General features: G+C 52.3%; 1 protein-coding gene across 1 annotated transcript; it reads left to right on the forward strand.

Annotated features, from left to right (window-relative positions):
- The first annotated feature begins 310 nt into the window (after positions 1-310).
- Positions 311-18,099, forward strand: Gat (sodium- and chloride-dependent GABA transporter). Its single transcript, XM_029110650.1, has 8 exons — positions 311-524; positions 13,064-13,195; positions 13,438-13,669; positions 15,131-15,398; positions 15,506-15,724; positions 16,595-17,074; positions 17,221-17,388; positions 17,992-18,099. Exons 1-8 carry the CDS (start codon positions 311-313, stop codon positions 18,097-18,099), a joined length of 1,821 nt encoding a protein of 606 aa, XP_028966483.1.
- Positions 18,100-26,303: the final 8,204 nt, after the last annotated feature.

Raw genomic sequence — 26,303 nt, forward strand, 5'->3', positions numbered from 1 at the left:
GATTGGATGTGAGAAACCCGAATGAGAACCCTCTGTTCTGGAATGCCAAAAATCTCTGAACCCGCTTCCGAGCACGGGCTGAAGTCGTACGTTGAAGGCCCCTAACGTTTTCTCAAATCTATCGCAGGTTGTTATGAGGTGGCGACGCGGAGCCGTGGACGCGTAGGGCGTTGCAAATACGTTGTTGAAATTCACTGTTGCAATGTGTTGATTTTAAACTCTGGTTGTCTGAGTTGAGGTTGGGTGCTCGTTGAGAAGCGTGCGGTAGCCGTGTGTACGAGCTAGCCGAACTAGCTCCCGAAAGCTAGAAATGCCGGTCGACAAGTCCAACAGTCAAGGCGGGAGCAGCCACGAGTTGGCAGCGCTCCGTCCAGGAGGTGGAGGTACCGAAGAGGACAACTCCGACATACCCGAACGAGGACAATGGGTCAACAAACTCGACTTCCTCATGTCGTGCGTGGGCTACGCCATCGGCCTCGGCAACGTCTGGAGGTTTCCCTATCTCTGCTACAAAAATGGAGGAGGTAAGTCCGTTTTTCGAGTTGTTGAGCTTCCAGCCTCGTCCATCGATTTCCCCGCGCGTCTCCTTCCCTTTTCCTCAGAGCGGGGCGTTGGATACTACAGGGAAGGATATCCTGTAGATTTGAGGCGCGATAAGCGAGAAAAATGCTCCTCAGGCTTGTTGCTTCGCTTTATCCCGTCGAAGGACAAGTAAGAAAAGTGCAGGAGGTTCTTAAGCTCCAGTGGGGCGCACACGATCCCTCGTTAGAACTTCGTCGGATCGCCTGTCACTCGCTCAGTCAGTCAGTCACCTTGATTGCCTCGTCGAGCCGAGGGATTTTCGTTGAACGAGAACACAACTCTCCGAGCCAACGAGGCTCAGACTCTCGCGCATCTACGGCGGAGCGCTAGCAGAGTCTCTCACCTGCACCTGTACGTACAGAATCGAGAGTTCGAATGCTCGACTCGAGGGATATAATTTTCATGCACTCAGCGATTGGAATTCGGGGTTGGCGGCTCAAATGGATATGACGTCATCACTATTGGCGCCATCAAGACTGGTGGATTTAGTTGCTGATGGATTTCTGGTCCCCTTCTCCCGGAGTCACCAGAAACCACCGTATGCTAGAGGAGCTCGGGGAGCTGGAGGACTGCGAGAGGCGGTTTTCCGTCGACGCTTTGGGACCTTAGCTCGAACGAGGCTCGGCAGCTGAATTCCGTACCTCCCAGCCTGAATCCTTCGCTGACCTTAGCGGAACGTTACCATTATTAAATCGTGCTTCGGCCGAGGGGCTTTCGGTAGAGCGAATTTTTCTTCGGGCAGCTCGAGAGACCTCTCTGACACAGCTTGTCCGTCTCTCGGTTGGGAGCCCAATCCAAGCAACGAGCCGAGCGAAGAAGGAGAGAGGTGCTCTCCGACATCCAGCGGCTGAACGCAAACTTGGAAGCTGGCGATGTGCGATACCGCGCAACTTTGAACGGCCGAGCGAGCTCGAGCTGCACCTCTCGAATCGTTAGGAGCCCGTCGTGGCTGACCAACTCTGCGGCAGATGCAAGTTGCCTTCCGGCTCCATCCGCGCCGGACCACGCCAGTATTCCGCAGACCCGTAGGGCCAGCTGCTTGTGGGGCAGTCGGCCCTCTTGCCGCTCTTTGAAAACAAAAGCAAACTCCGTAGACACAATGTGGAAATCGTTTGTCAGTACGAAGAATGGAAACATTCTGCTCACGTCTGCACCTCCGCTGCAGAACTCCGGGTCCGAAACGCTCCTAAACGGACTTCCCGGAGGTTCACTAGCTAAATGGGCCACACGATACGAGGAGCAGCGCGGAACGCTCCTCGAGAAAAATGCACAGAGTTCGTCATTGCCCTCGGGAGCAGCGTTCAAAGCTCATCATCACCTACGGTCTTGTGATGCTGTTTCTGGGGTAAGGTACCTACTACTGGGTTATCCCGATTTTCCCTCGACGAGTCTCCCGGGCTTCTGGGGCGTCCAATTCAGTACCGTCGCCGCTTCCTTCCGTGACTCCGATCACATACGTGGCCACAGGTGGGGGAGTGGGATTCAGATCCGTTGCAGATTCAGATGCCCTTCTCTCCTCCGCTAATGAATTATTTCTTTCTGAGACGGTGATTAGTGAAGATTCCGAATCATTATTGGGGGCCTGCGTGATCCGCATAATCGAGTGGAGAGACCGCTCAATGGGACGTAATAATTCTCAGGGAGCCCGTCTCCCGAATCAGCAGCGTCAGGCTCTTACGAGGGAGGCGATTTCTTCGAAGTCGAGCTCAAATGACAGAGCCCATCAAAGACTATGGAAACTCCGCTTCCTGTGGGTCTCTGTGGCTTCCGGTGGCGGCTCACGCTGATTATCATAGTGTGTGACATTCTGCCTGGGCGGAATGGAGGCACCATTGTCCGCTTCGACCAGACATACGGACAGGCCGAGCAAGTGAACGTCCGACCGAGCGAGCGAACGACCGACCGACCAACCAACGGAAAGAGCCGCCAACAAACAGCCGAACAAGCAGGCCAGCAGAGAGACGGACAGAGGAACGAGCAGACGAGAGAATGAAGCGACAAAACCCATAGATTCACTCTTCTACATAGCAGAAGCACAGCTGTGGAATATGGAGCATGGGTACTTCGCACAGAGAGTCCTGTTGAGCTTGTTGTGGCTTCCGATGGTGACAGCTGCAAACACAGCACTTTGGAATCTTGTTGTTGCAGCCGTTGGAGGTGCCTTTTGAGGCTGGAGCGACTGAAGGCATCGTTCGAAGTAATTACGCATCTCTCAAGTTGGGGGACTGAGTGAGTCAGTCAGTCAGTCAAGAGCGTCAAGATCCCCCGATCCTATTAAGTCTTCGAAAAAATTGTCGGGATCCGAACGGCTGAGAATTCGGAACGGCTCAGGTTTCTGTCGGCTCAACTTCGCTTTGGTAGTCGAGGCTTGTTCCGATGAGCGAGCCGGGGAGGGACGAGGAGGGCGAGAGCTATACCTCTCGGCCGGAAATATTACGTTTGCTGAAGTACGCAAATCAAGCACTCGCTTTTGGACCGCGAGCCTTGTCGAGGCTCTGGGGGCTGGGTGGGTAAGGGGGGGGGAAACTGGCAGGACGTTCTCACGGCACTTTTCACATCAAGCAGGGATATCGCCCCGGAGCAGCTAGCCCGGAACCCTCACGGTTCAAAGACTGTCAATGCTGGGGGATACAACATAAGGCAGAACGGCGAACAGTCCCGTTCTCGAGATCGTCGTTCCCGGAAGAGTACCTGCGTCGATAAAATAGTACGTACTCAGAACTGAGTTAAACGACAACGATCTGTCGCTACATCGGAAGACTCTCCACTTTCTACCACGCGGAGGAGTATTGCTATATCAGTTGCGCCCTCCGTCAAATGAGGACGTCGTACGGTCGAAAAAGGGGAGACCTCTCGAATCAAGCAGCTATTTGCCCTCAAACGCCAGAACTTCGGTATCAGCGTGCACTCTGCTCGGAATTTCTCACGGGGGAGGGGGGGATGGATCCATAGCTGATATCCTCCCAGCACCTAGAAACGACCGAGAAAGAGAGTCTAGTCTATAAAATGCTTAACGCCCCTAAAATGCCCTAAAATGCCCCAAACACAGTCGGACTTTCCCGATTCTCTTCGGAGCACTTCCCAGTCTCGAAGCGTTATGCTCTTCGCTTTGAGAACTTTTCCATGAGTCTCTGTGTCTCAGATTCACGCACCTTCTGATGTTCTGCGCGAATAGTTGTCTGCTGACAGTTGAGCCCCGGTGACCGTGAGTCTTCATCGAATCTCGGGCATGGGCAATGATTTATGATGAGATGTCGTCAACGACCTCGGAAATTCTCGGAAGCTCTGCATGCGAAAATAGGATTTGTTCTCTCATGAAATTGAATAAGGGTCAGCGCATGACGGTTCCTCCGACCCAGTGTCGCTCCCACGCCCGAAACCGACGCTAACGACTGGGGAGAGCTTCGTTTGAGCTCGTTTTCTTTCAAACCGGATCCGAGCGTGCTGCTATCGCTGCCGTTCCTGTGGTGGCGGTGTGCAGAAGACACGACAGGCTGGCGCAAATTGGATCCTCTTCCAGACTCCTCGGTGGACGCAGAATTTTCTCACTCGAAGGATCATAAGCCCTCTGTCGATGTATACGGCGGTGCGACTGGTTTTTCAAAACCTCTTACGGACTGGCTATTCCATCAGCGCGGATTCAGGCTCCACCGAACTGAAGCGTTGCCGAGGAATTAATCCCCGTGGCCTATTCCCAACAGAATTTTATCGCATTCTCCTTCATATGCCCCTAGTCCTCGGCACTCAAGCACTCGGTCTATCAGAGGCTCCTCGTTCATTTGATATGCTATTTGCCGGATGTGGAGGAAATTCCCTCCCGCCGCCCTTGATCTACCATGCCGTGGCCCCCGGCGGCGCGAGCCTCACTGTGGCTTCCCTCAGGTCTTCGCGTTCCAATGCCGAGCGATCTGTCTCTGGACTCGAGAGCTCAGCTTGCGGTAGCTCGCCTGGAAAGTTGAATTCGGTCTCATTATCGAGTCGTTTGGAAGGATACCGGGGCAATCCATTCTGAAGCAGGAGAACCTGGCTGAAAGGGGTGGAATATTCAGATGAGTCCCATGATCGCTCTTTGGTGGGTCGCATTGTGGTCGAGCTACCCCTTTTAATTGTGGGAGCTGTCGTCCGCGTTGCGTGACATCCCTTGTCGATAGCTCCCTCTCAGGAGCACTGATGGACGTCATCTGCACTCGCTGCCCCGTCCGCTGGAGCTCCGAATCTACGGCAGCGCTCATTGATGAAAGTTCTCAACATTCATCATCGGTTGCGGGGGATGCGCAGAGAGAAAAACACAGGAATAGTTTCTGCGCGAAGCGATTTCGAATCCGAGGTGACGGAGCGTCCCTACGATCAGCGAGGCGAGCCGCCAATGAGAGCGGCGGATCAATGGCCGGGAAGAAATAGCCTCCTAATCACTTAATCGACAGCTGATTGGCTCTTTCCTCTGGGGCCCGGCTGCGCGTTTTCTCTCACGCTCGCTCATTCGTATCGAATACAGCCACCTCCACCTGACCGACTATGCAGCCACGGAGTCATTCCCTTGATGAAGGGACATCTCCGCCTGCGGCCCCTCTTTCCCTTCTGGTCCGCGAGATCACCTCGGCCTCCGAGGCACTCAACTCCGACCGCAAGGACAAGAATAATGTCTCCCCCTCCCAGCCTGCGGTCTTCCGCCACGGTAATTGATACTTACCGAGAACATATTCGGCCGTGATTGTCACCAACTCCTGCTGTGGTGAGAAACTGGGCGAAATGTGCTACATGCTTCAACAGATACATGCTGCAGCTTGTTGCTTATCGCGAATGTGGGAACTGCGTCCAGCCATCCAGCGTTCCATGCAGGCAGCCCAGAGCCATCTGTGCGGGCAGTCTATTTTGTGCCATTGCGTCGGAAGGCAGGTCTTGTAGCCGGGGCTCATCCCGGGTTTTTAGCACTGGGGGTTCGCTTCTCTGAACCGCGGCTCCTGGGAAAAATTATACCGAAGCTCTGAAGGAGGCCTCCAACGAATTTTCTTTTTCCCGCCCGGCTGAGAGAGGGGAGGTTCCTGCGCGAGAAGAGCTGAAATCACGAGAAACCTGTCGAAAACACGATCAATATATTATTCTCCGGTGGATAATGGTCACGCTTGAGAGCGGAATTCTTCTGCAGCACCTTCGGCTCGCGATAGCGAGCACGTATTGATCGACGTCCCACGTTTATTCAGTCTTACGGAATTTACCCGGAACATTTGGGAACTAAGGATCGCAGATTCCCTCTTAGCTCTCTTCGTGGCTAGTGATCGAGGGAATGCAAAAAAACTCACCTGATATATCCCTTGAGCACGCAACATTCATGAATCTAGGATTTTTGCGCGCAGCCCTAGGCTTCTCTTTCCGCTTGTCGACGCGGTGCTGTAAAGGAGTCTGGAACAGATCCTCTGGACTTGATGTATACTTTTTCGCCGGTTGATCCATGTTCCCCGCCCGCTCCGGAAAACCTTAGTTTTTCGGGAATTGCTCTCATCCTTGCTCGCGAAATTCGGTGGATGAGAACAAAGGAATAGACATAGACTCGGAGCCGAGGCTCGATTCCTTACCGAGCTCGTGACACAAGCGGTTTCGTACGGTCTATGCAAGGTCTGACGTTAAGATAAACGGCCGATGTGCCCCAATGACGGCAGAAAGAAACACCGGGGACAGATGCACGAGCTGTTCTATGCGATTCAGGGAAGCACCCATTCCGTTGCCTTCGCGGATACGGGTACTTGAAGTATCGCTCCCGATTGACGGATGCCGAGAGACCACAAATGAGGACTTCAACGGGCGAGGATGGGCGGATGAAGCATTCGATGGAGGAAAGGATTATAAACCCACCACTAATCGGTTAGCGGAAATTTCGCGGAGGCTCGGGCTCCGCGTCTCTAAGATTCACGATGGAAGATCGACCATTCGACACTGATCGGTCGATTGCAGTCGGGAGTCCACCCGTCGAAGCTGGAGGGCTCCGGGACTCAGTTCGTCCCGAGTAGATGTGGGAAATGCTCGATCCCGCCCCTCTGAGCGCTCCTAGCTGCCAAGACCCGCGTCTCGAGTCCCTCTTCTTTTCTGCGGTGGGCCGAGAGCCCTGACGGTCGTAAATCTGCTCCAAGTCTTGTGTTCTACTCCTACTGTTCGTCGGAGTTCTTGATGCGGTTTCGGGCATATCCAAAGCTCGACGATCCCTCCGTACCCCCACTCGGCATTTCAACTCTTCTGAAATGTCTGATCGGTTGAGCGACTTTGCAACTGAACAACGAACGAATCTCTCGCCATCGATCGAGCGAAAGGTTCACTGAAATAGCCTTATCAGCGTACGGATCTCGCTCTCTCGCGTAGGAATGGATCGAGTCGGGCAGTGCGGTGGGGACGGGGAACAATCTCTCTTCTTCTGCTTTTCTTTTACAAGCTGTAGCAACAAGTGGCAGAGGAATTCGCAGAGTTTAGCTCGTTCGCCAGCCAACTGACGCTGCTCATGCACTTTTCTCGTGATCAATTCCGCGGGATCGAAGATCAGGCGGTCTCATACAGCCGGCCAAACAAATGGACACACTCCATAATGAGAAATAATCAAGATTAAAGAGGGGACAATGAAATAAGAGCCGCTATACTTCGCCCTAGAGTGAAGGGCCCCGTAGCGGCAGCGTCACCGTCGATTGGTAGGAAACGTTCGCGCGTTCGACACTCCCCGTCGAGCACCTCTCGAGCGGGGAGACGCTGCTCGGGCGGGAGCTGGCTTTCCAATGGGACTTTCGTCAAGGTTCAATCAGAGCCACCGTGAGGATGGGAGTGGGTTCAATCCCCGGATGGGAGTGGAGGTCCGAGCCGCGATATGCTCAGGTGCCTGTACTCCTCCCTGGAACCATGCTCCGGATCAAGAACCAGTCTGTGGCGTCCGAATCGTCAAAATTTCCGCCTTGATGAAGTTTACGCAGTCCGAATCGGGGAAAATTTCATCGTTGGCGGTCGGTCAATCGTGGCGGGCATTCGAGAATAATCTTGGACGCTAAAATCTCAATCCCAAAGATTGAGAACTCAAGGTGCTGGTTGCGAGAGCAATTTTAGTGCTTGCAAGGATCCGGGGTCTCGCTGAGGTTTCTCTGCTACGTCCGGACGGGAAGAAGAAGTAGGTACATAGAGGAGGCTGTCCGGCACATGCCATCAGTCCTCGGTGGGGTCTTCGCAAAAGAGCAGTTTGTGAATCTTTCGACCGAGCCCCTGTGGGCTCGCTTGTTGCCGGCTAACTGACTGGTTAGCTCGCATGCTCGTTCGTCGCTTGCTGCGGGGATAGCGGCAAGCTGGCGAGCCGGGACTCGGCTCAGCTCTGCCTGGAGCTTCCTTCGCGGGTCTTGCAGCGAAGTGTTGAGCTCCCGGCCGGGAACCCCATTGGCAAGAGAGCAAGCTGACAGCGAGCCAGCCTCCGAGTCAGCCATTCTCTTGCCCTTGGAGGACCAACGCCTCATTTCAGTTTACTCCACCAAGCGACAATCGTTCCGCCTAAGATTCATCTTCCGTTTGCCGCCGCAACTTCAGCCGCGGGGGTCGTCCGACTACGACAGCTCTTGCTGACTATCCTGCCCAGCCCCACATCTCCCTAGGTCCTAGATGGTTTAGCGGAACATTTTTCCGCAGCTCCTGTCGGGATGATGCGGATTCCCTTCAACTCACGGGTGCCCACCCTCTCCTTATGGACGGTCCCTATGCCCAGCTCTCTGGTCGGATATCGATCCGCCCGTGGACCCGAGATGGTTGAGACAGTCGAGTACTTTCTGGAAGTTTCCGTCTCCGCTCAAGAGACTCCACCCGGATCGCTCGACATCGACGCGGCAGATTCCAGGCTGATTCCCCAGATCCCGTGTCGAAATTCCGCCCGATATATTCAGAGGGGATCTGAGGATCATTACTCAAATACAGCCTCGCGGATTTCCTTAGCTGCGGCCTTGCCATGCTCGCCGCTGCCGGCTCATGAACCTTGAGTTTATATACCGCTCGGCATCCCTGGCCTCCGCAAACGAGACGCCGTTAGCAACGGGATACGGACACGAAGGGAACGAGAGCCTGTTCTGGGGGGAAAAAGAGATGTCGCTGGCCAATAAGCGGCTCCGGAGCATGCGCTCAAGTCAAGAGGGGGTCAATTACAGTGTTGTGGAAGATTGCGGAGTCCGGCGAGAGCGTACGGACCGAGGAATGGACAAGCCCTCGACACACACGACGAGCCCCACCTGACGCGTCCAGTACGGTGACCCACGGGATAAATAAACATTTTGCAACCGAAGTAAAACGAGACCGCAGTTGAGACCAGCTAGAATCGCTCCCGATAATAATAATTGCTCATTTCTGGAATCCGCTCCAGTCAGTTCGCATCGTACCTGGTCGGAAGTCGGAAACATCGGTTCCCTCGCGGAAACCCTGAGTCCCAAGGAGCTGGCTTCGAGCCACGGAATATCTCTCTCCTCCTCCGCCACGTATCACCTCGATGGCTCGACTCAGGGTCGCACCGTCGAAGGGAACCGTGAAGTCACTTAGGTCCATCTGTCGCCTCCAGGCGCCGGGAGTTATGAACTACTCCATGGGGCATTCTCTGAACAAGGAACAGCTGATATCTAGAGTATCATATAAGTCAACGGATTGGATTGACCTTGTCATGTTTGCAAGCCATGTGTGGGAGCGCGCGTTCCGGATATTGACTGAGCGTTCCTCGAAGGTTTGTCTCGTTGGTGGAGTCGTTGATATCCGGTGGCGAGGGGAGAATGAGCGTTGATGGTATGCGTTGAAGTTGAGAGCTGCATCTGCCGCTGAAAGTTTTCTGCTCACGGTAACGTCCCGTATTCGTTTTCCGTGAAGATAGCAGAAGCGCGGGGGGACTCATTAAGCTGCCCCGAGAGACGCAGAGGCGATTGTTGCCCTCCGCACGGGCCAGCTGCTGTTTCGGCAGCTGTTGTTGCGACCCGGTAGGCCTTATTGACGTAGTTTGAATGAGTTCGGGCTCTCAGTCGTTCGGAAGGCTACCGTCAACGGCGACGTCGAGCTCGTCGCTGCCCCAACCTTCACCACGGCCGTCGTCGTCGTATAAACTGGTAATCGTCAGCTCCAACGAGCCGGGAGCGACTAACCTCTCATTCCGTCTTTTTCGCTGGCTCTTTTTACCCAGAGAAAAATTAATGGGCTCCCGGCGAGTGATGTGAGCTTGCAAATGCGATCCGCGGCGACAGCCTTCCCAGCCAGCCATGTGTAATGATGTCTTAGCCCGACCTGCATTAAGTCATGCACTCATATGTCCTGTCCGCTCGTCTTCCAACCGTCTCTCTCCAGACCATCGTTCCGCCATTCGCCCATCTGCGACGAGCATGAACTGTAACCGTGAACTCTGCCTCGCGTGGAGTCTTGTCTCCTTCGGAGGAAAACAATCGGTGCTCGCATCCCGTCGCGCCTTGCTCTGAGATTTCGCCTTCGAAAATCCGAAAAGTAAATTTCGCATCTTTCGCGCGAGCTGCCCGTCGCGCGTCAGAAAAAAAACTCCGTCGATCGGCCCGGGAAGAGATTCCGCGATTCGAATCATGGCGTGCTCCTCGCGTACTATGGATTTCCTTCACGAGGGGTCACCGAACCGTCGCGCCGCCAGTTTGAGCTGTCACTATTGAGGCTCTTGTCCGGACACGCTCTCGACATCGAGGTACCCTTCCGTGATGATCACACCATGAGCTATGGATTAGAGCTCTAGAAGACTCTCTTATCTTTCTGGAGATGCAAGAGCCGATATGCGCAGAACGATGCTCGGAACAGTCGCCTGAGATCCGAGGAATTTTCTAGGTTTCTGCTGCCGGTCGTATGCCTCCCCCGTTTACACGGTGTGGTGAACACATGTTCGCCAGCATAAATTCAGCTCAGCGGTCAGATGCAGAGCCAGACATCTTCTCATCGCTCCCCATATTCCTACCTGCGTTTACTGCGACCGCCGAGAATATTTTTCAAGGATCAAACTCGAATTCCGCTACCTGTAGCTTCTGTAAAGTAAGCATGTTCGTCAGGAGCTGACTCGGTCATGTCGGCGAGCATGCGACCGCAGTACAAGTCAATTTTTGTGCGACTCTTGACCGTAGAGAAAAACGCTGCGCTCAGATATGACGCCATGGTGCATCAGAACGAAATAATATTGCGTTGACCGCATCGCTCTCCGGCATCGGCCTCACGGGTTTTCTTGGAAGGAACTAGGCGTAGACCATTCCGAGCGATGCGATGGAACGCAGATTTTTTCCCGTTCTCGAACGTCATCAGCGAAATAGAACGGTGAAGTCTGTCCGGAATAAGATCCCAGAGAAGATGGAGCTCGAACAGGAACCCAGGGAATATTTACCCGCTGAAAAACCACGCTGGAGCGGTCGTCGGACGTTACGGCCGGAGTCTACCGAACTCGAAATGATCAAGTTGTGCATTCATCCGTGAATTCTCGTCGTGCGCCAATCGGGCTTTTCACAGAGACAAGTTTCGCCCCGCCGCCTCGACTGGGCCTCTAGTATTGTTGATGCGTGAAACATACACTGATTCGTTGAACTGTCTCTGTCGAAACGAGACCGGAACGGCTCTGACGAACACGCTCAATTGACAAGACAGCGAGAGACAATCCATGGGTTCCAGTCCACAGAAACCCTTGGCTCTCTTTGCTGGTTAGGCTAGACCCAGGCCAGACTGAGTCCAGAACTACTTCCTCTCTGTAATTTTCGTCTCCGCTGAGTTTCCGCGACGGCACGCTCTCGAAAAAGAAAGCTGTGGCAGCAGGAGTTTCCGATTGAGGGATCCCCGAGGACTTCCGAGACACGGGCGGTATAACGGGAATGAATTTAAATTTCAAATCGAGAGTTGTGTCTCTCACTTTCAATTTTAAAAATTCGTCGTGATTGCCCCCAATTTCGACCAATCCAATACGCGCTCCTCCCGGCCGCAGTTTCGAATATCTCTGCTAAGCTGGCAGCTGTATGAATACTCGAATGCCTGAAGCCGCGCTCTCGGATGGTATAATTCTCCGCCGCGGCACTCTTCTTCGGTCGGGCAGGATTTTCCCTTCGACCTCAGGGATAGGGTGCCGGCTCGAATTCCCGAAGTGGAAACGTTTTTCAAAATAATTCTAACCGAGTGACACAAGCATGGATACAGGAGAATCGTCCGTCTCTCGATCGCAGGGACGGGCTCGTTCTCTCCCCTCGCGGCACTATCGAGTCTCTTCTCATGATCGGAACCCGAAAATGCACCATTTTCAGCATAAGGCTGGTAGTGGAATCCAGGGGCTGCAGTAGCGCACTGATGAGCGGGTCTGAGGGAATCACCGAGTCCGTGATCTGGAAATGGCAATCTCTCGATGGCGAATCTCCTATCGTATCACTTACTGGAGGAAGATACCACATGACTCCCGACTCTGTACATCGTATTCGTACACATCGTGGCGCGATCAAATTCCGCCGATGAGCATGACGAATGCTTATAGGGATCGCCCGAAACATCAGGCTCGCCCGAGCTAGGCCCCATAGGCGAGCGACGTGTCTCCAGGAACTCCTCACATGCGAATGGAGAGAATTAAAGAGTTTCGAACGACGAAGAAACAGGAGACGTTCTGCAGCCCCATGGCACGGAAGTTTCGTACGCTCTGCCGGCTCCGTTTTCTTCTTCAATTCGAGGAGATGCAACCGATTGGGCTCTTCAGTTTCCATCAGCTCTGATCTTCCGTCATCGATCATTCCATACCGGGGCGCGAGGCCAGACATCGCGAACGGTGCTAGATTCTCTTCTTCATGCCATGGACTGTGACACCCAAGCACACCGTGCAAGCTGTTCTGAAGGAGAAGAAACGGCAAAGCCTCGGTATGCCGCCCCAATCCCATTCGGGGTCTGGCTGGTTTGATGGAAAAAAAACTCCAACCGCTTCCTCACGCTTTGGAGGAAAATCATGGCTCTTTCCCCCGTCGCTCCACCACAAGCCACCTGCGGCAACGGCTTGCGGTGCGTTATTTGCGGTCATAGAAGGGAGAATTATTCTTCACGGGAAACTTACAACGCAGAAGAGCTATCCGGCAGTTGCTACTTTTTCCTTACGAGACACACGCGGATCATGGCCGTTGCACATTTTTTGCATATCTTCCGGATGCTTTCAGCGTGACATCGCGAAAAGGGAACAAAACGGAGGCGGGAGCCACGTCACACCCCCCGAGCGGCGGTTTACAACTTTCGATGGAAAACGTTCTCGGCATCTCCCGGGAGGGAAAAATCGCGACGTCTTTCAGCCTCGAGAGCGGAAGTCGGGCTGAGTCGTCTGATTGAAAAACTCACCCGAGATTTGAATCGCGAGCTAGTGTCACGATCTACTCGAGAGTCGTAACCCACTGCTGAAGAATCTCCCGCGGCGAAGCGAATTCACCCATCGGAACTAGCTAGCGATATCTTCCATTGATTCCTTCAACATTATTCACTCGATTTTCAGGTGCGTTCCTGGTGCCTTATCTACTGACGCTATTTTTCGGAGGGATACCGACATTCTTCCTTGAGACATCTCTAGGCCAGTTCCTCAACATCGGAGGTTTGGGCGTATGGAAGATCTGCCCAATCTTCAAAGGTGTGTACCCACAGATCCGCTGTATGTGTGACTGAAATAAGGCTCTCGATCAGGCCGTCTCCCTTCGTATCGATGATTTCGATTTCTCCATTCCTACTCCTTCGATGCACGGGTGAAACTCTCCGCAGCCTAAGCTCAGCTCACTCATACCGCGGAAGAAATTCGCTTCCGCGGAGTCAGGCTAGAGTCCCTCCATATTGGCAGGGTCTTCCATAGTTGAAACATCGTCCGAATTGTTACAGGCGTCGGCTATGCAGCGGCTGTCATGTCGTTCTGGCTCAACACGTACTACATCGTTGTTTTGTCGTGGGCTCTGTATTACATCTACGTCTCGCTAGCGCCCGACCTTCCGTGGCGTACCTGCGACAATCCGTGGAACACGGCTAACTGCCGATCGGAGTACGAACCGCAGAACTGCACTTATCACTGTCTTCCAGCCAACGTCGTCCGGAGCCCTGTGAAAGAGTACTGGGAGTGAGTATTCACGTCGTCTTACTATTTCCAAAGTTACCGTATGTGGGAGAGCAGCATTTGATTCCCATGGAAAACATATCTTGAGGAAATGATTGCTGCCTCCACCTCCTTTCGATGGTACGCATCTGGAATCTCATTATATCCGCGATGCGAAGGGGGCTCGCAGGCGGCAGAGCGGATACTGATACGATTGTGCTTTTTCATTGTGAATTGAGCGTATGAAGGAAACCTGCGCGGAACAAACCGGCGATGGCACGGGTGCCGAGTCAGCTATTCTGAGTCCGGGGAAATCTTTATTTTCGATCCGAATCGAGACGGAAGCTCGCTTTGGCGAATCGGGAATCGGGGGAAAAGGCGGCACGTTTAGCGGTGCCGTGTATGCGAATCGCGACCACGCGCTCTTTTCGGAGTTTGACGTGCAAATGACTGCTCCTATCCAGAGGCGCTCCGCTGCCGGGAAGAAACGCTCGACAGTTAACGCTCGCGAGAAGAGCGGTGGAGAAGCGGATTTTGCAGCGTGCTCCTCACGTTTACGGGGACCCGAATCTGGCGTCGACGCCTCATTCGCAGGCTTTCGACCCGGGCGTCCGACCTATCTCGGAAGCAGGCCGCCGCGAGGTGGATTCTTCGAACTCGATTGCGTGCACGGTCTGGCCGCCAGTGCCCGGGAAGCGCGCGATCACTCGGAGAATTTCCAGAAGTGAGATCATTAGAAACAGAGGAGAGCTAATGTGTAGATTGGATGGAATTCAGAAATTGGGAGGGGAAGTTTTCCGTCCGGCGACGCCAACGTGAGGCGTCATCGGCCTTGGGTGTCAATGAGCTGTAAATACCCCAATCAAGCCGACTGACTGACTGGCTGGCTGGCTAGCTTGCTGCCAAGCTGAGTGAATGGCGGGCGCTCTCACTGACTGGCCCGGGCAGAATGGATGGAGCGCGCTCGCAGACGAGTGCGGAGCGGATACGTCAATTACGCCACAGCTACAACCAGAGGCCCACGTATCGTACAAGGCCGCGGGCCTACGACCAATGAACTGATGATTCAGACAATCCGAGTAGACTTATCTGTTCCACAGACAAAGATCATCACAGGATATGCTCCTTCGATCAGAGTAAAGTGCCCTCACTCTCGAAATCGATGCTCACGCCCAAGCCCATGACGCTCAGTAGCGTTTTTTTTCTTTTGGGGCAGCGATTCTGGGAAGCTCGCCAGAGAACAAATTTTCGACTTTCGCTTTTCGAAATTCTGTGGGATCGATCGTGAAACGCCACGAACACGAAAGATCGCAGCGACAGGAATTCCCACCGGGCGCGCAGACCTTCCTCCGCGTTCCAGTGAGAGGAAATAGAGAGAGCGCCTCCAAAGAGGAGCGACTTAGAACCCATTCTGGGGGAAGAGGGTCCCATGGGGAACTAGAGGGGAAAATGGCGTTCCATTCAAGGTTTCCTAATGAATTTCAGGAACTCCGTTCTCCAAATCACGAAGGGTCTCCACGAACCAGGAGACGTGCGATGGCCCCTGGCCGCGACACTCCTGATCGCTTGGATACTGTGCTATTTCTGTATCTGGAAAGGCGTCAAATGGACCGGCAAAGTTGTTTACTTCACAGCATTGTTCCCGTATTTCTTGTTGTTTGTTCTTCTCATACGAGGCGTCACGCTTCCCGGAGCAATGCTCGGGATCAAGTTCTATGTCACACCCGACCTCGACAAGCTCGGCGATTCACAGGTTTGTGACGGCAACTATCCGAATGATCCACTCTTTTCAGCATTTCATTGTCGAGCTCAGTCGAAAACGTCTTCTGATACCAGGAACTAGTACGTATCCTAATCAAGGACGGCATTGAATATTTCCAGGTCTGGATTGACGCAGCGACACAAATCTTTTTCTCCTATGGACTCGGATTGGGCTCCCTCATCGCCCTGGGTTCCTACAACAAGTACCACAATAACGTCTACAAAGACGCCCTGATTGTGTCTTGCATCAACTCGGGCACTTCCATGTTCGCTGGCTTCGTGATCTTTTCTGTTATCGGATTCATGGCCCACTCACAGGTGAGCATACTGCGGGGGCTCCTTGTTCAGAACCTGCGGGACTGCGGGCATCCCGCAAGCTCCGGTCTGACCGGGTGTTCCGAGCCTGTGGTCGGAGATGAAAAATCCGGGAAATGCCGACATAGAGCGTCGGAGCTCGGTATCGTTGCGGTGGTAGGTTCGAAGACGGCAACTCCAGAGGAGCACGTACGTCTTGCGGCCGAGCGGCTCGGCTAGCGAGCACTTGTTGGACTCTCGCGCGAATGGGCTCCCTCGCGTCCGTGCCGGAAAGTGGTGCCATTTGGAAAAGGAAGTCTGGAATCGGTCCATGGCACGAGCCTTAATTGGACGGTCATATCCCACCTCGTGTTCACACCGTCGTCGTCGACACCGCTCTGATGCGGTGTCTGTCGGGCCTTCCTTCAGCTTTTGTGGCGATCGGCCTCCGCACGGGTTCCCGACCGTCGGTAAGCCTAGTTGTCATCCCGTTCCGCGGGCCGCGCAAGTCGTTATCGTCCACGGGGCTGAAGGCTATTGGATTTTTATACGCGAGCAGACTGAACGTAGGTGATGGTAGCCTGCAAGCCTCATATGCCGTGAGCTCATCTCTTGAGCAACAGAGGTTGGTATGAGGCGACGCGCAATGGAATATTCCCCCCCTCGTCTGCTCGCAGACGCATGGAGCACGTCATTCTGAGCAGAGACCAATCTAGCGATGACGGATATGCTTCGCAAGGGAGAAGAGGAGGGCGACCGCCGCAGAGATCCTCCCTTTCAATTTATTGTCGTCATCATCATCATAGTCCCCGCGATCCGAGGACTCCCGGAGCCCGCAGCGTCATGAGTTCCAGAGGAGGAAAATACTCGGAACGACTGCTCTCTTCTTTTCAGGGCAAAGAGATCCAAGATGTCGCCACCTCAGGACCGGGTTTGGCCTTCTTGGCCTACCCGTCAGCCGTGCTGCAGCTTCCGGTTTCACCGTTGTGGGCAGTTCTGTTCTTCTTGATGATCGTGATGCTCGGTCTCGATTCTCAGTTCTGCACCCTGGAAGGATTCATCACGGCTGTCGTCGACGAATATCCGAGAGCTTTACGACCACGAAAAGAGCTTTTCATCTTCGGCATATGCATGGCGTCGTACATTATTGGAATCAGTTTCGTCACTCAAGGCGGAATGTACGTGTTCCAACTGTTCGAGTATTACGCCGCCTCGGGCTTTGCTCTCTTGTTCCTAATTTTCTTCGAAGTGGTGTCCATTTCTTGGAGCTACGGCGTTGACCGCTACTACGACCATCTAACCGATATGATCGGCTACCGGCCATGCATTTGGTGGAAAATCTGCTGGGTAGCGCTCACCCCTGCAATCTGTATGGTGAGTGATCCTCAACACCCGCTCAAACTTGATTTCGAATCGTTCTACTTGGCAAATCCGCGATAGACATTTCTGGAATCGAGCCGACGGACTCTCGGATTCCCGCATGAAGATACGCACCCGTTGCAACGCCCACGCTTTTGCAGGGAGTGTTCATCTTCAGTTTGGTTCAATATCGTCCGCTGAAGTACATCGACTACGAATACCCCTGGTGGGGTCAGATGTTTGGATGGTTCCTCGCCTTATCATCGATGCTTTGCATTCCCGGTTACGCGATATATCTCTTCTACGTCACACCCGGAGATTTTAGGACGGTAAGTGCACGCAACAGTTTTTGTCCTGCTCTTCATCGTCCTCGTTTTCCCGCACCGACACCCTGTCCTGCGGTTAATTTCGTGCGGCATTCTGCGTCCCGTTCTCAGCAGCAGCCGCCGCCAAATTCACCCGCGCAGCCAAAACAGCGAAACGGGCTGTGCAGCTACGAGAGAAGAGCGAGCTTTGATGCTTTCATTTCGCGGAGTTTGACCATTTCGGCCTTTCCGCTTCCGTGCGTCACATTTTTAGCGCAGATGGAGTTAATGGGGGTCCAGCCCTGGGGGGCATGATAATATCGTTACTCGGCAAAGGGGTACCGCACTAGGAGCACGGCCGCCGCCGCGCCGCCACCACCACCTGGCAACGTGTAATTTTTCGGCTTGTTCCTCCGGCTGAGTAGTCAGCTTGCGAGAAAGTGCACGAGAGCGAGATACGGAGAAAGCAATGGATAGATTTGTCTGGAATCGGGAATGAGGACTCGGCCGCACCCCGGGTCGGGGAGGGAGGGGGCGGGGAAGGTCGGGATAATGAACGTTTCCTCCCTCTCGAGTGTTTTCCGCTCTGTGATTCGCTGTATGCCTATTTTTTCCTTCTCCTTACAGAGATGCAAACTGCTATTCCGGCCTGATGTGGATTTAGACACAGAGGTTCGGGCGAGGAAGCACCGAGAGGGTGGCGCCAAGCTGGACAGCTCGGCCACCCCCGTCTAGATCACCATACCAGATGAACGACTAGATTTTCTCTGAACTTCTACTACTTCAGACGATACTTCTGCTACTCAAACTACTACTGACTCTATCACTACCGCTGGAGCTGGAATTACTTCGGCTGCGGCGATTAGCAGTCCCGCTTCTACTACTACTTCAACTACTCTCACTACCACTGCTAAAAGTACTACTATTTGAGGGAACTGCCCCAGAACAGATTGAGCGAAGGTGACCGAGCAGCATGAGTTGAGTCGAACACCTCGTTCGACGACAAACTCTACACCGACCGGAAGGCACTGACTCCGAAGGCGAAACGGAGTCTCGCAATCAAGTTACGAGATGACAAAAACAGCAACTACGACAATAACCGCAAAACTCTCATCACATCTCAGTGGGTGGATTCTGATTGACGATGACAGATGCATCTGGAAAGCAGGATAGTCTTCACGTAGAGAACAAGTGAGCACGGATCCGATAGAACGAGACACCATGAATCTCGTGTAGCGATCGATAGGAGCAGAAATCGTCAGTGAGCGTGTTTCGAAAGTCTTCCAGCTACGGCGAACGTAGCGAAACTCATGCCGAGAGGCGGGAATTTCATTCCGTCGACGATGACTGCGACAATGAGCCAGCAGTATTGTTGAGCCCGTGCAGTCGCCTGGCGGGAAATTCCGGAAATAATTCGGAAGTAAACTTATCATTGAAGTCCGGGAGAACAGGAGATTCATTCTGACAGATGGACTCTCGGCGTTCATTTTCCGCCAGCGTTGCTGGTCGGACCTAATTCCACGCGGACCGTGCTGCCGGTCCCATGCTCCTCCCCGAGCCCGTTCCAACCGAGGAGTTCTTATTGAAAATGCAGACTTTCCTCTCTTCGCCGCTACGACGATGGATAGCGGGTTGTCTTTCTCGATCAGGAGCTGAAGAAATGGCGAACGCGAGTTCCAGTGGAGATACGTCGATCTCTGATCTCGGGCACTTCGCGAAGCGCATCAGAGCTTGCGCAGATCCGAAGTGCATACAGAATCCTCTCATAAATCGCTGCCTACCAGTACCCAATTCCAGAATATGGCCGCTCGTTAGCCTGTCTTCATTATGTCGGAGACCCATGAATTTACAAAAAAACAGATCTGAAATGTCACGGGTATCTTTTGAAGCTTAGGATGTGATATTCTTTGAGGAGCGCATATCTGTTGACTAAGGTCGACAAGTCTATCGAACGCTTCGTTCCAATTTTTCCGGTATAATGCGGGAGGTGGATTCGATATTCGGCCCGATCGGACGAGACGATTTTTCGAAGTGTTGCTGTATACGAACGATCTTCACACGATTGCTTCTACGATTCACTGATTCTGTGAGAAATTTATGTCTACCCGTGCCACCCTTGTGGCTACATTTGCTCAAACCCGATTCCATCGTACTAGCGAGCAAACTAACTGTTGTCTAACTTACGTTTACGGAAGACCGAGGTGTTGAACGGTCTCGTTTAGAGAACCTCGGAACCAGAATCGGACTCCTGTGAGCTGAGAACATACCACAAGGTCCAAAAAAGGTTCAGCCATATTTCAGGGTAGTCCCATTGAAAGAGAAATTCAAGTTATTCACTACGGTCGGAGAAGCTCTCTGTTTAGTCCAGAGAGTCTACCGTTTGATTAAATCTCTCTTCGACACCTATTGTCGATCGCTCGTGAAAAAATCCAAAATGCGCAATTCGAAACTTTACCTGTAACCCACGCTCATTCGCACGATCGACGCTACGTCGCAAGACGGGCATCGTCGCGTTACCAGCAGGATGAGCAACAGCAGAACGGAGTTGTTTATGAATTTCCGAGATGTTGAGAACATGATACAGCCTCTACTGATTGTCTTCCACGAGAGCGTTAGGAAATCCTGGGAAACATGGCACACAGAGAAGTCTCTCAGATTCACGAGAGAGCCGGTACCGCCAATTTGGGGAAATCATTCCACGGACGAAGCCTGCCGCTCCCTCGGATTCTAAGAATATCTAAATTCTTCGCAATGTGGTCCAAGGTCGATCGATGTCTCAGTCTCAGCACGGATAACGAATGCTCACCTTTCGGTATCCTCTTTGTGCCATGTCCGGATGGTGACGCTCTCGACATAACCGATAGACTTGAATTGAAAACTGTTGTTTCTAGCGAATCGTTCGAATCATGAGTGACTGAGCAGAGCTTACCGGTGTCTAATGTCTGGAGGAGAATGCGTAGAACTCGAGGCTTTGACGCAAGGCGCGCTTGATAATTTCAGAGACTCAAAGTAGGCCAAACGCTGAGCCGAGTCGTCTTCGGTGGGCGCCTGAGCCCTGGGCGGCGGCGATACAGCTAGGATAAGTGAACGTAGGAGATAAAACGAGTTTCTGAGACCGATGAACTGCCGGAGACTGCCAGCCAGCGCGACAACCATCAATAGAACTCATCGTCATCGATCCGCCAAGGCGCTCGGGAGGTGGCAATGGATGAAAATCGCTTCCGGGTCAGGACGTTGCACGAGAACGTTATGACCAGTCTTTAGTTGGCAACCACGGGAGCACTCACGAACCACTCGTTCCTTTATTTCTGCTATTTTCGAATCGAGCGATTTTCCCCCTCGATTTGTTCCCCTGAGTCGATTCTTTCGCGAGGCGGAAACAAGGAGCGCGATCCGCTACAGAGAAAACAACTCCTACTGATAGTGCTTATGCTCTGACCCATCGCTCGCGCCCCCTGGGTGGAGGCTCACAAGCCTTGAGAGAAGCCGATTGAGAATCCAATTCAGACCCGATCCCAGAAAATCTTTCCCGATTACATAGAAAAATGTATGTCGAGCGAAAGACTGCGAGAGCACCCTCGCTTCGAGTTGCCAGACATGTAACGAAATTCTAGCATTCAAAATTATACGGTTTCTGGATATCGTCTCAAGTGAAACCGACGATTGATTGAGCCTCGAAGACGAAGCCTGATTTTCTCCAAAAGTCAGATGTCAAAATTCAGTGGGTCTCTACCGAGCCTCGAGCAGCGAACAAAAAGCGTCCGAATGCATTCTCACAAGTCAGCATCCAAGAAGTCGCCCTTTTGAGGAGAAGTATCACCGACTCTACGAGTGAACGATCTATCATAGCATGGCATCCCAATAATCGCTGTGAGGATCCGCCTCGTTCCGTTCCTGTCGAATGACAATGACTGCCGAAGATCGAGCTGGAGGAACGCAAACTGGAAGCGAAGTCCAGGATGTTGGCTCGAATCATACACGCGGGCCTGAGTCAATCATTTTGCCCCTTTTGAAATTCTTCTCCTAATTCGACAGGTCGGAAAGAATACCGTTTTAAGTTCGACGGGTTATCTTTTCTAGCGAATCACCTTGGCTCATTGAGAAATCTGCCCCACCGGATTTCTAAGAGAGAGCGAAATTCGAAAGCAAACCATTTCTGTAAATATGCAGCGGCTGGCAGGCACATGTAATTTCGATTGACAATATCACCATTAATCACTTGCATCACTATGATTATACTACCTGTATGATGACGATGATTATTGGCATTTTATTATCATCATAACTTATATACATATATTACATTTAGCATTAACCATCAGTGGAGCGTTTATTTATTAGCGGTGAACTATATAGAACGAAGACTAGCCTGAAGAAGAACTCGTCTGAGATTCGACGATGAATGCAATGGTTATGCGTTATGCATGCGATAGATTATAATACATACATGTCAGTCATTTACCCGTAAATCATAATACGTAACGTAACGCGTAATCACTCCCGAGTGGAACTGAGAATAATGAAATACTTCAAGATTGCCGAAGCTTAGGATAGCTGTACGTAAGGGGAAGGAAGAGTAATTCAGCGAGTTCACTGAACATGCATTCGTATCGGGACTGGTTTGAGTTTGAGTATTAGTTATAGTATTTATGATTGATGATAATGATGATAAGGATGATGCATATGATGATGAAAATGGTTATGGTTATGAAGAAACATTAATGACAATGATGTTATTTGCTAAAAGAGGAGAATGCGTTCCGAATGCCGCCCGAGGAGAGTGTCTTATCGTTGGGCGGGTACTTATATCTTAAGATCAATCAACAACTGAAACGGCACGAAGAACCGACGAAAGTTCACTTCTCCCGAGTTGTGCACGACGATGCAGTCTCGTTTGAACTACGATCATCTCCCAATCGAATAAGTGAATGATATGACATCAATAAATTACAACACGATCCTCAAAAGAATTAGTCTCTTGTCTGAAATATTATTTCCAGATCACCCGCCGAACTGAGGCAGCTACGTTGAATCATTTATGTGGAAACCTCGAGAACCACGGAATGCAGCACAAAATTGGGCAGAAACGAGCTCACCGTTTAAGCGCGAATGAGGAAACATCCATCTCCTCATTCATAAAAAGAAAGCAGACCCAAACGCTGAATGAATTTTTGTGAATGTCCCTTTTGGTCTGATGAAGCGGATAGGAACTTTCGATCGCCGTTTCCGATGACAGCTTGATCGATTGGAATCGTTAACGCTTTCGTCAGTGGAACAAGAGAAAGCTGTCGAAGGATTCGGTCAGACGCGCTTCTTGATCTGTAGGGAGAAGACGGGCGAAACCAATTTTCTGCCTCACGATTTGCGCGTCAGAGAAAGTCTGTTTTTGGATTGAAACGTTCCGAACAAGAGGATTGTCGCCGATACGCGGCGCCGCTGTCATCGATCACAAGCCTGTTGGCTCCCTGTCCAGTTGAGACTCGCAGCTTCGTTCGGTCGACGCGACGCAGATCCATGGCTGAAAGCCGTGAATCAGACGCTGTCAGGAGAGCAATCTACGGCCGCTTCAAAATGGGATTCCCACCGAGCTCTTGACAGACTAGAAAGTCTCTGAAGAAGGCGGACATTGACATTGCAGCTACTTCTTTTTCTACGATCTTCGGAACTTCCGTCTGCCCCGGTGGCCGATGCAAGATCCAATCAGTAGACCTAAGAACCCTCAGATGGTGAGCTGTGAGTTGCGATGAGCTCAAATCCCCCTTAAGGTTTTGTTTCCCACAGCCGAATAATGAGGGGTCATTGAAAACCTCGGGCTGCGTGATGCACTGTGGGGCCGAATGCGATTTCAGGTGGAAAAAAATATATTCTGCGTTCCATCGACGGAATTGAGGGCTTGCCTGCTGGTCGGTTCCCCAGTCGCAGCCCCACATCGCTCAATGATCCAACTCGTCAAGACATCGAGGTCGCATTCACCTCTTGATCCACGAGATTCAAGCAATTTCTCAGCGAAGTCTTGACGAGAAATGGACACATTTTTGCCTGCCAATTCCGCACACGGATAAGCGCACCGAAATTACACATACGCTCAAATACACGTGATTACGGATCCTGATGGATGGACAAATTGCATAGAATGGATTCAGGATGCGCGGATGGGGACCGATACAGGCATGGTGACGGGCAGACTTCGGGCTCTGAGTCTGGGCTCTCTAACTCGAGAAGCGGAGAGCTCCAGAGTCTTGCGCTTCACGTCCGAGTCATTCGGACTCCACAAACCAGGTTCCCACAAAAAAGGTTTGAGAGCGTAAAGCGAAGGCAAGCATATTTTCCCGAGATTAATGAAAAGGAGAAGGAGCGGTTAGGTTGATTCCTCAATCTGGTCGTGATTGGAAGATCAAGCAAGCGGTCGATGCGAGCCGAATCGGATGCAACGACGAAATTAGGGCAAGAATGCAACTCACGGAAACGCTTTTTCGCCATGTCGGTGAATTGGGATCAGAGCTGTGCGCCGCACCGAGCATTGCAAGTCCCATAGACTCAATGCTTAGGCGCCGCGGCGCGCCATGGCGCTTAAGCATTGAGTCTATGGCACCGCGCGCCGCGTTCTGGATACGGCGCACAGCTTTGATTGGGATAGACACCTAAATGAGAATTCGCGATCGAAAGAAAAAGTAAACAGAAGGACCGCTTTTCCGAATCTACATTTCAGAGATGCCGCGGCCGTCTGCAATGAACTTTGAGCCGCGTCAATGGCAGACTCTCGAACTTCAGGAACAAAACGAACATCTCGAGCTATATTGGGGACCGATAGGTTGCCATCACTTTTTTCCACGTAAAAATCGATTTCGCCCCACTGTGCGATGTTGGTGGACTCGTCCGACGACTTGATTCTCCATTCGTAAAGGAGATTCGTGAGAGAGATTTTTTCGAGGCCTCCCGAACCTCTTTTTCTCTTCTATTCCATCAGGCGCGTTCCCTTCTCGAAAGTTATCACCTCCGTGATCCTAGTCTGCGCTCGCTCCTGAGCCGAGAAAGCTCGACATGTGTATGAGTATAGCGCTTCAGCTACAGCTTACCACGCAGCCCCTTCGAACTTTGCTGATTGAATTAGATAACATTTTGAATGGGGACCCATCCGGAAAGCCGATGCGGCACACACGCCGCGTAAAGCTACAAGTCCGGCAGGCCCGTCATCCTTAACCCCGTTCTGATGTCCTTGATACTATTCTGTTGCTTTTGCTAGCATACAGAGAATTTCCCGAGTTCTACGAACGTCATATCGGAGCATGCGGCTATTGTTCGCGCAGATTGGCGATAGATAAGGTGAGTCCCTCCGTACGAAGCTTTTTCTCTCCTTCTAACCTTCGCTCGCCTTCCTGCATACGATGACTAGAATGACATAATAGCTCACGAATACTTCTGCAGCGTCAGCAATCATCTTGTTCTGGAAGGACGACGTATCCGACGGAAACTTGAGCCCGACGCAAGAATTAGACGCTTTCGCACGCGACGGCTTGCTGGTTTTCCGAAATCCTGATTTGGCTTGTTTGGTCGTTTTACGACCCTTCATGGAAAACATTCGTTTCTCGTTGGAAAGCTCTGCGTCGTGAAGTAGTCTGCGCTTCGAATCTCCCCATCCGTGAATATGAAAAGTTTCACACGAAAATCAACTTGAGCAATCGGATGGTCGAACCACTCCCGGAGCTTTGCTTAGTGTTCCGTTCATCGAAAACTGACTCCCGCTGGCCACCGCTCTGACACAGGCAAGAGGCTTCCGCTACGGGCAAAGCGGTGATGTAAAGGACAACCTACTTCGGAGGGAGAAGGATCCGACGAAAAACGCCCCCAATAGAGATTAAATGAAACTAGATGAGTCTGCAGTCAGGGGTAATATCAGTGCCTGGAATCGGAGTACCCCCGCTCTCATCCCCGGGGGTCCATCTATGAGGACATAGATGGACCTCACATTGGTCTAGAGGGCAGTGACCGATGGGGACCTAGAGGACGTAGCCATTCGGGGTTGATGTCCACGGAGCGTTCGAATCTGATGTTGCGGGTCCTCGTGGAGGTCCATGGGGGTCCTCGGCTCGAAAAACTTCGGAAAGCACGGCCCTGGAGTCTTAAAACCCGAATGGCTCGATCAGACTCGATCCAGTAGTCCGTGCCACAAGCCTGAGGGGTATACATTCGTGTTCTACCTGAGGCGATGAAACCCATCCTCGGCCTGCGTGGCGAGGAGCCGGCTTGAATTTTCGAATAGGATCTCCCGCGCAGGATGGCGACAGTTCCGCCAGAGGGAAGCCGTATGACACGCAGACTGTTCAAACCGTGCGGCTCTTCGTCGATTCGAATTGAGCTCCTCTTTAGATTTCCCGGTACGGATGTGTAATCATTCCGATCGATTACTGACAGCTCCTCCCCTCAGTTCGAGCAGGCCTCTCCGGATGTCGATCCAGATTCTGATTCGCATCAAGAGGGCCTTCAAGGTTGTATTGGAGGCCGCAAAAGCAAGAGATCATTGTTCTCGAATAGTATTGAGAACCAGTATTCCTTGGCCACAGAATTCGACGCGCTCCATGCAGGGACTTGGGATAAATCGCACAGCGAATCACAGCGATGTACCCAACTCGTGCCTGATACGAATTCGACGAGGGCTCTGCAAATGATGTATTGCATCTCCATCTGTCTGATCAATCCCTCCCGTGCTCCGATTGGGAAGACTTCAAGGGACGCCCTCCTTCGATTAGTTCATGACCGGCCAGGGTATGGAGAGTTCCGACGGCGCTTGCCGCTTCCAGAGAGGTTGCCCCAACATTCTTCCTTCATGCAATGAATGTTATACGATTGATGAATCTGAGGAGGCTCTCCAGACTCGAAGCTATGTCGAGTCGGACGCTCCATCCGGACGTGCGTCGGAACTCTGTCAACGCGTACACGTT

The sequence above is a fragment of the Galendromus occidentalis genome, unplaced genomic scaffold (genome assembly GCF_000255335.2).
Source record: "Galendromus occidentalis unplaced genomic scaffold, Mocc_1.1 scf7180000076944, whole genome shotgun sequence".
Lineage (NCBI taxonomy): Eukaryota > Metazoa > Arthropoda > Arachnida > Mesostigmata > Phytoseiidae > Galendromus > Galendromus occidentalis.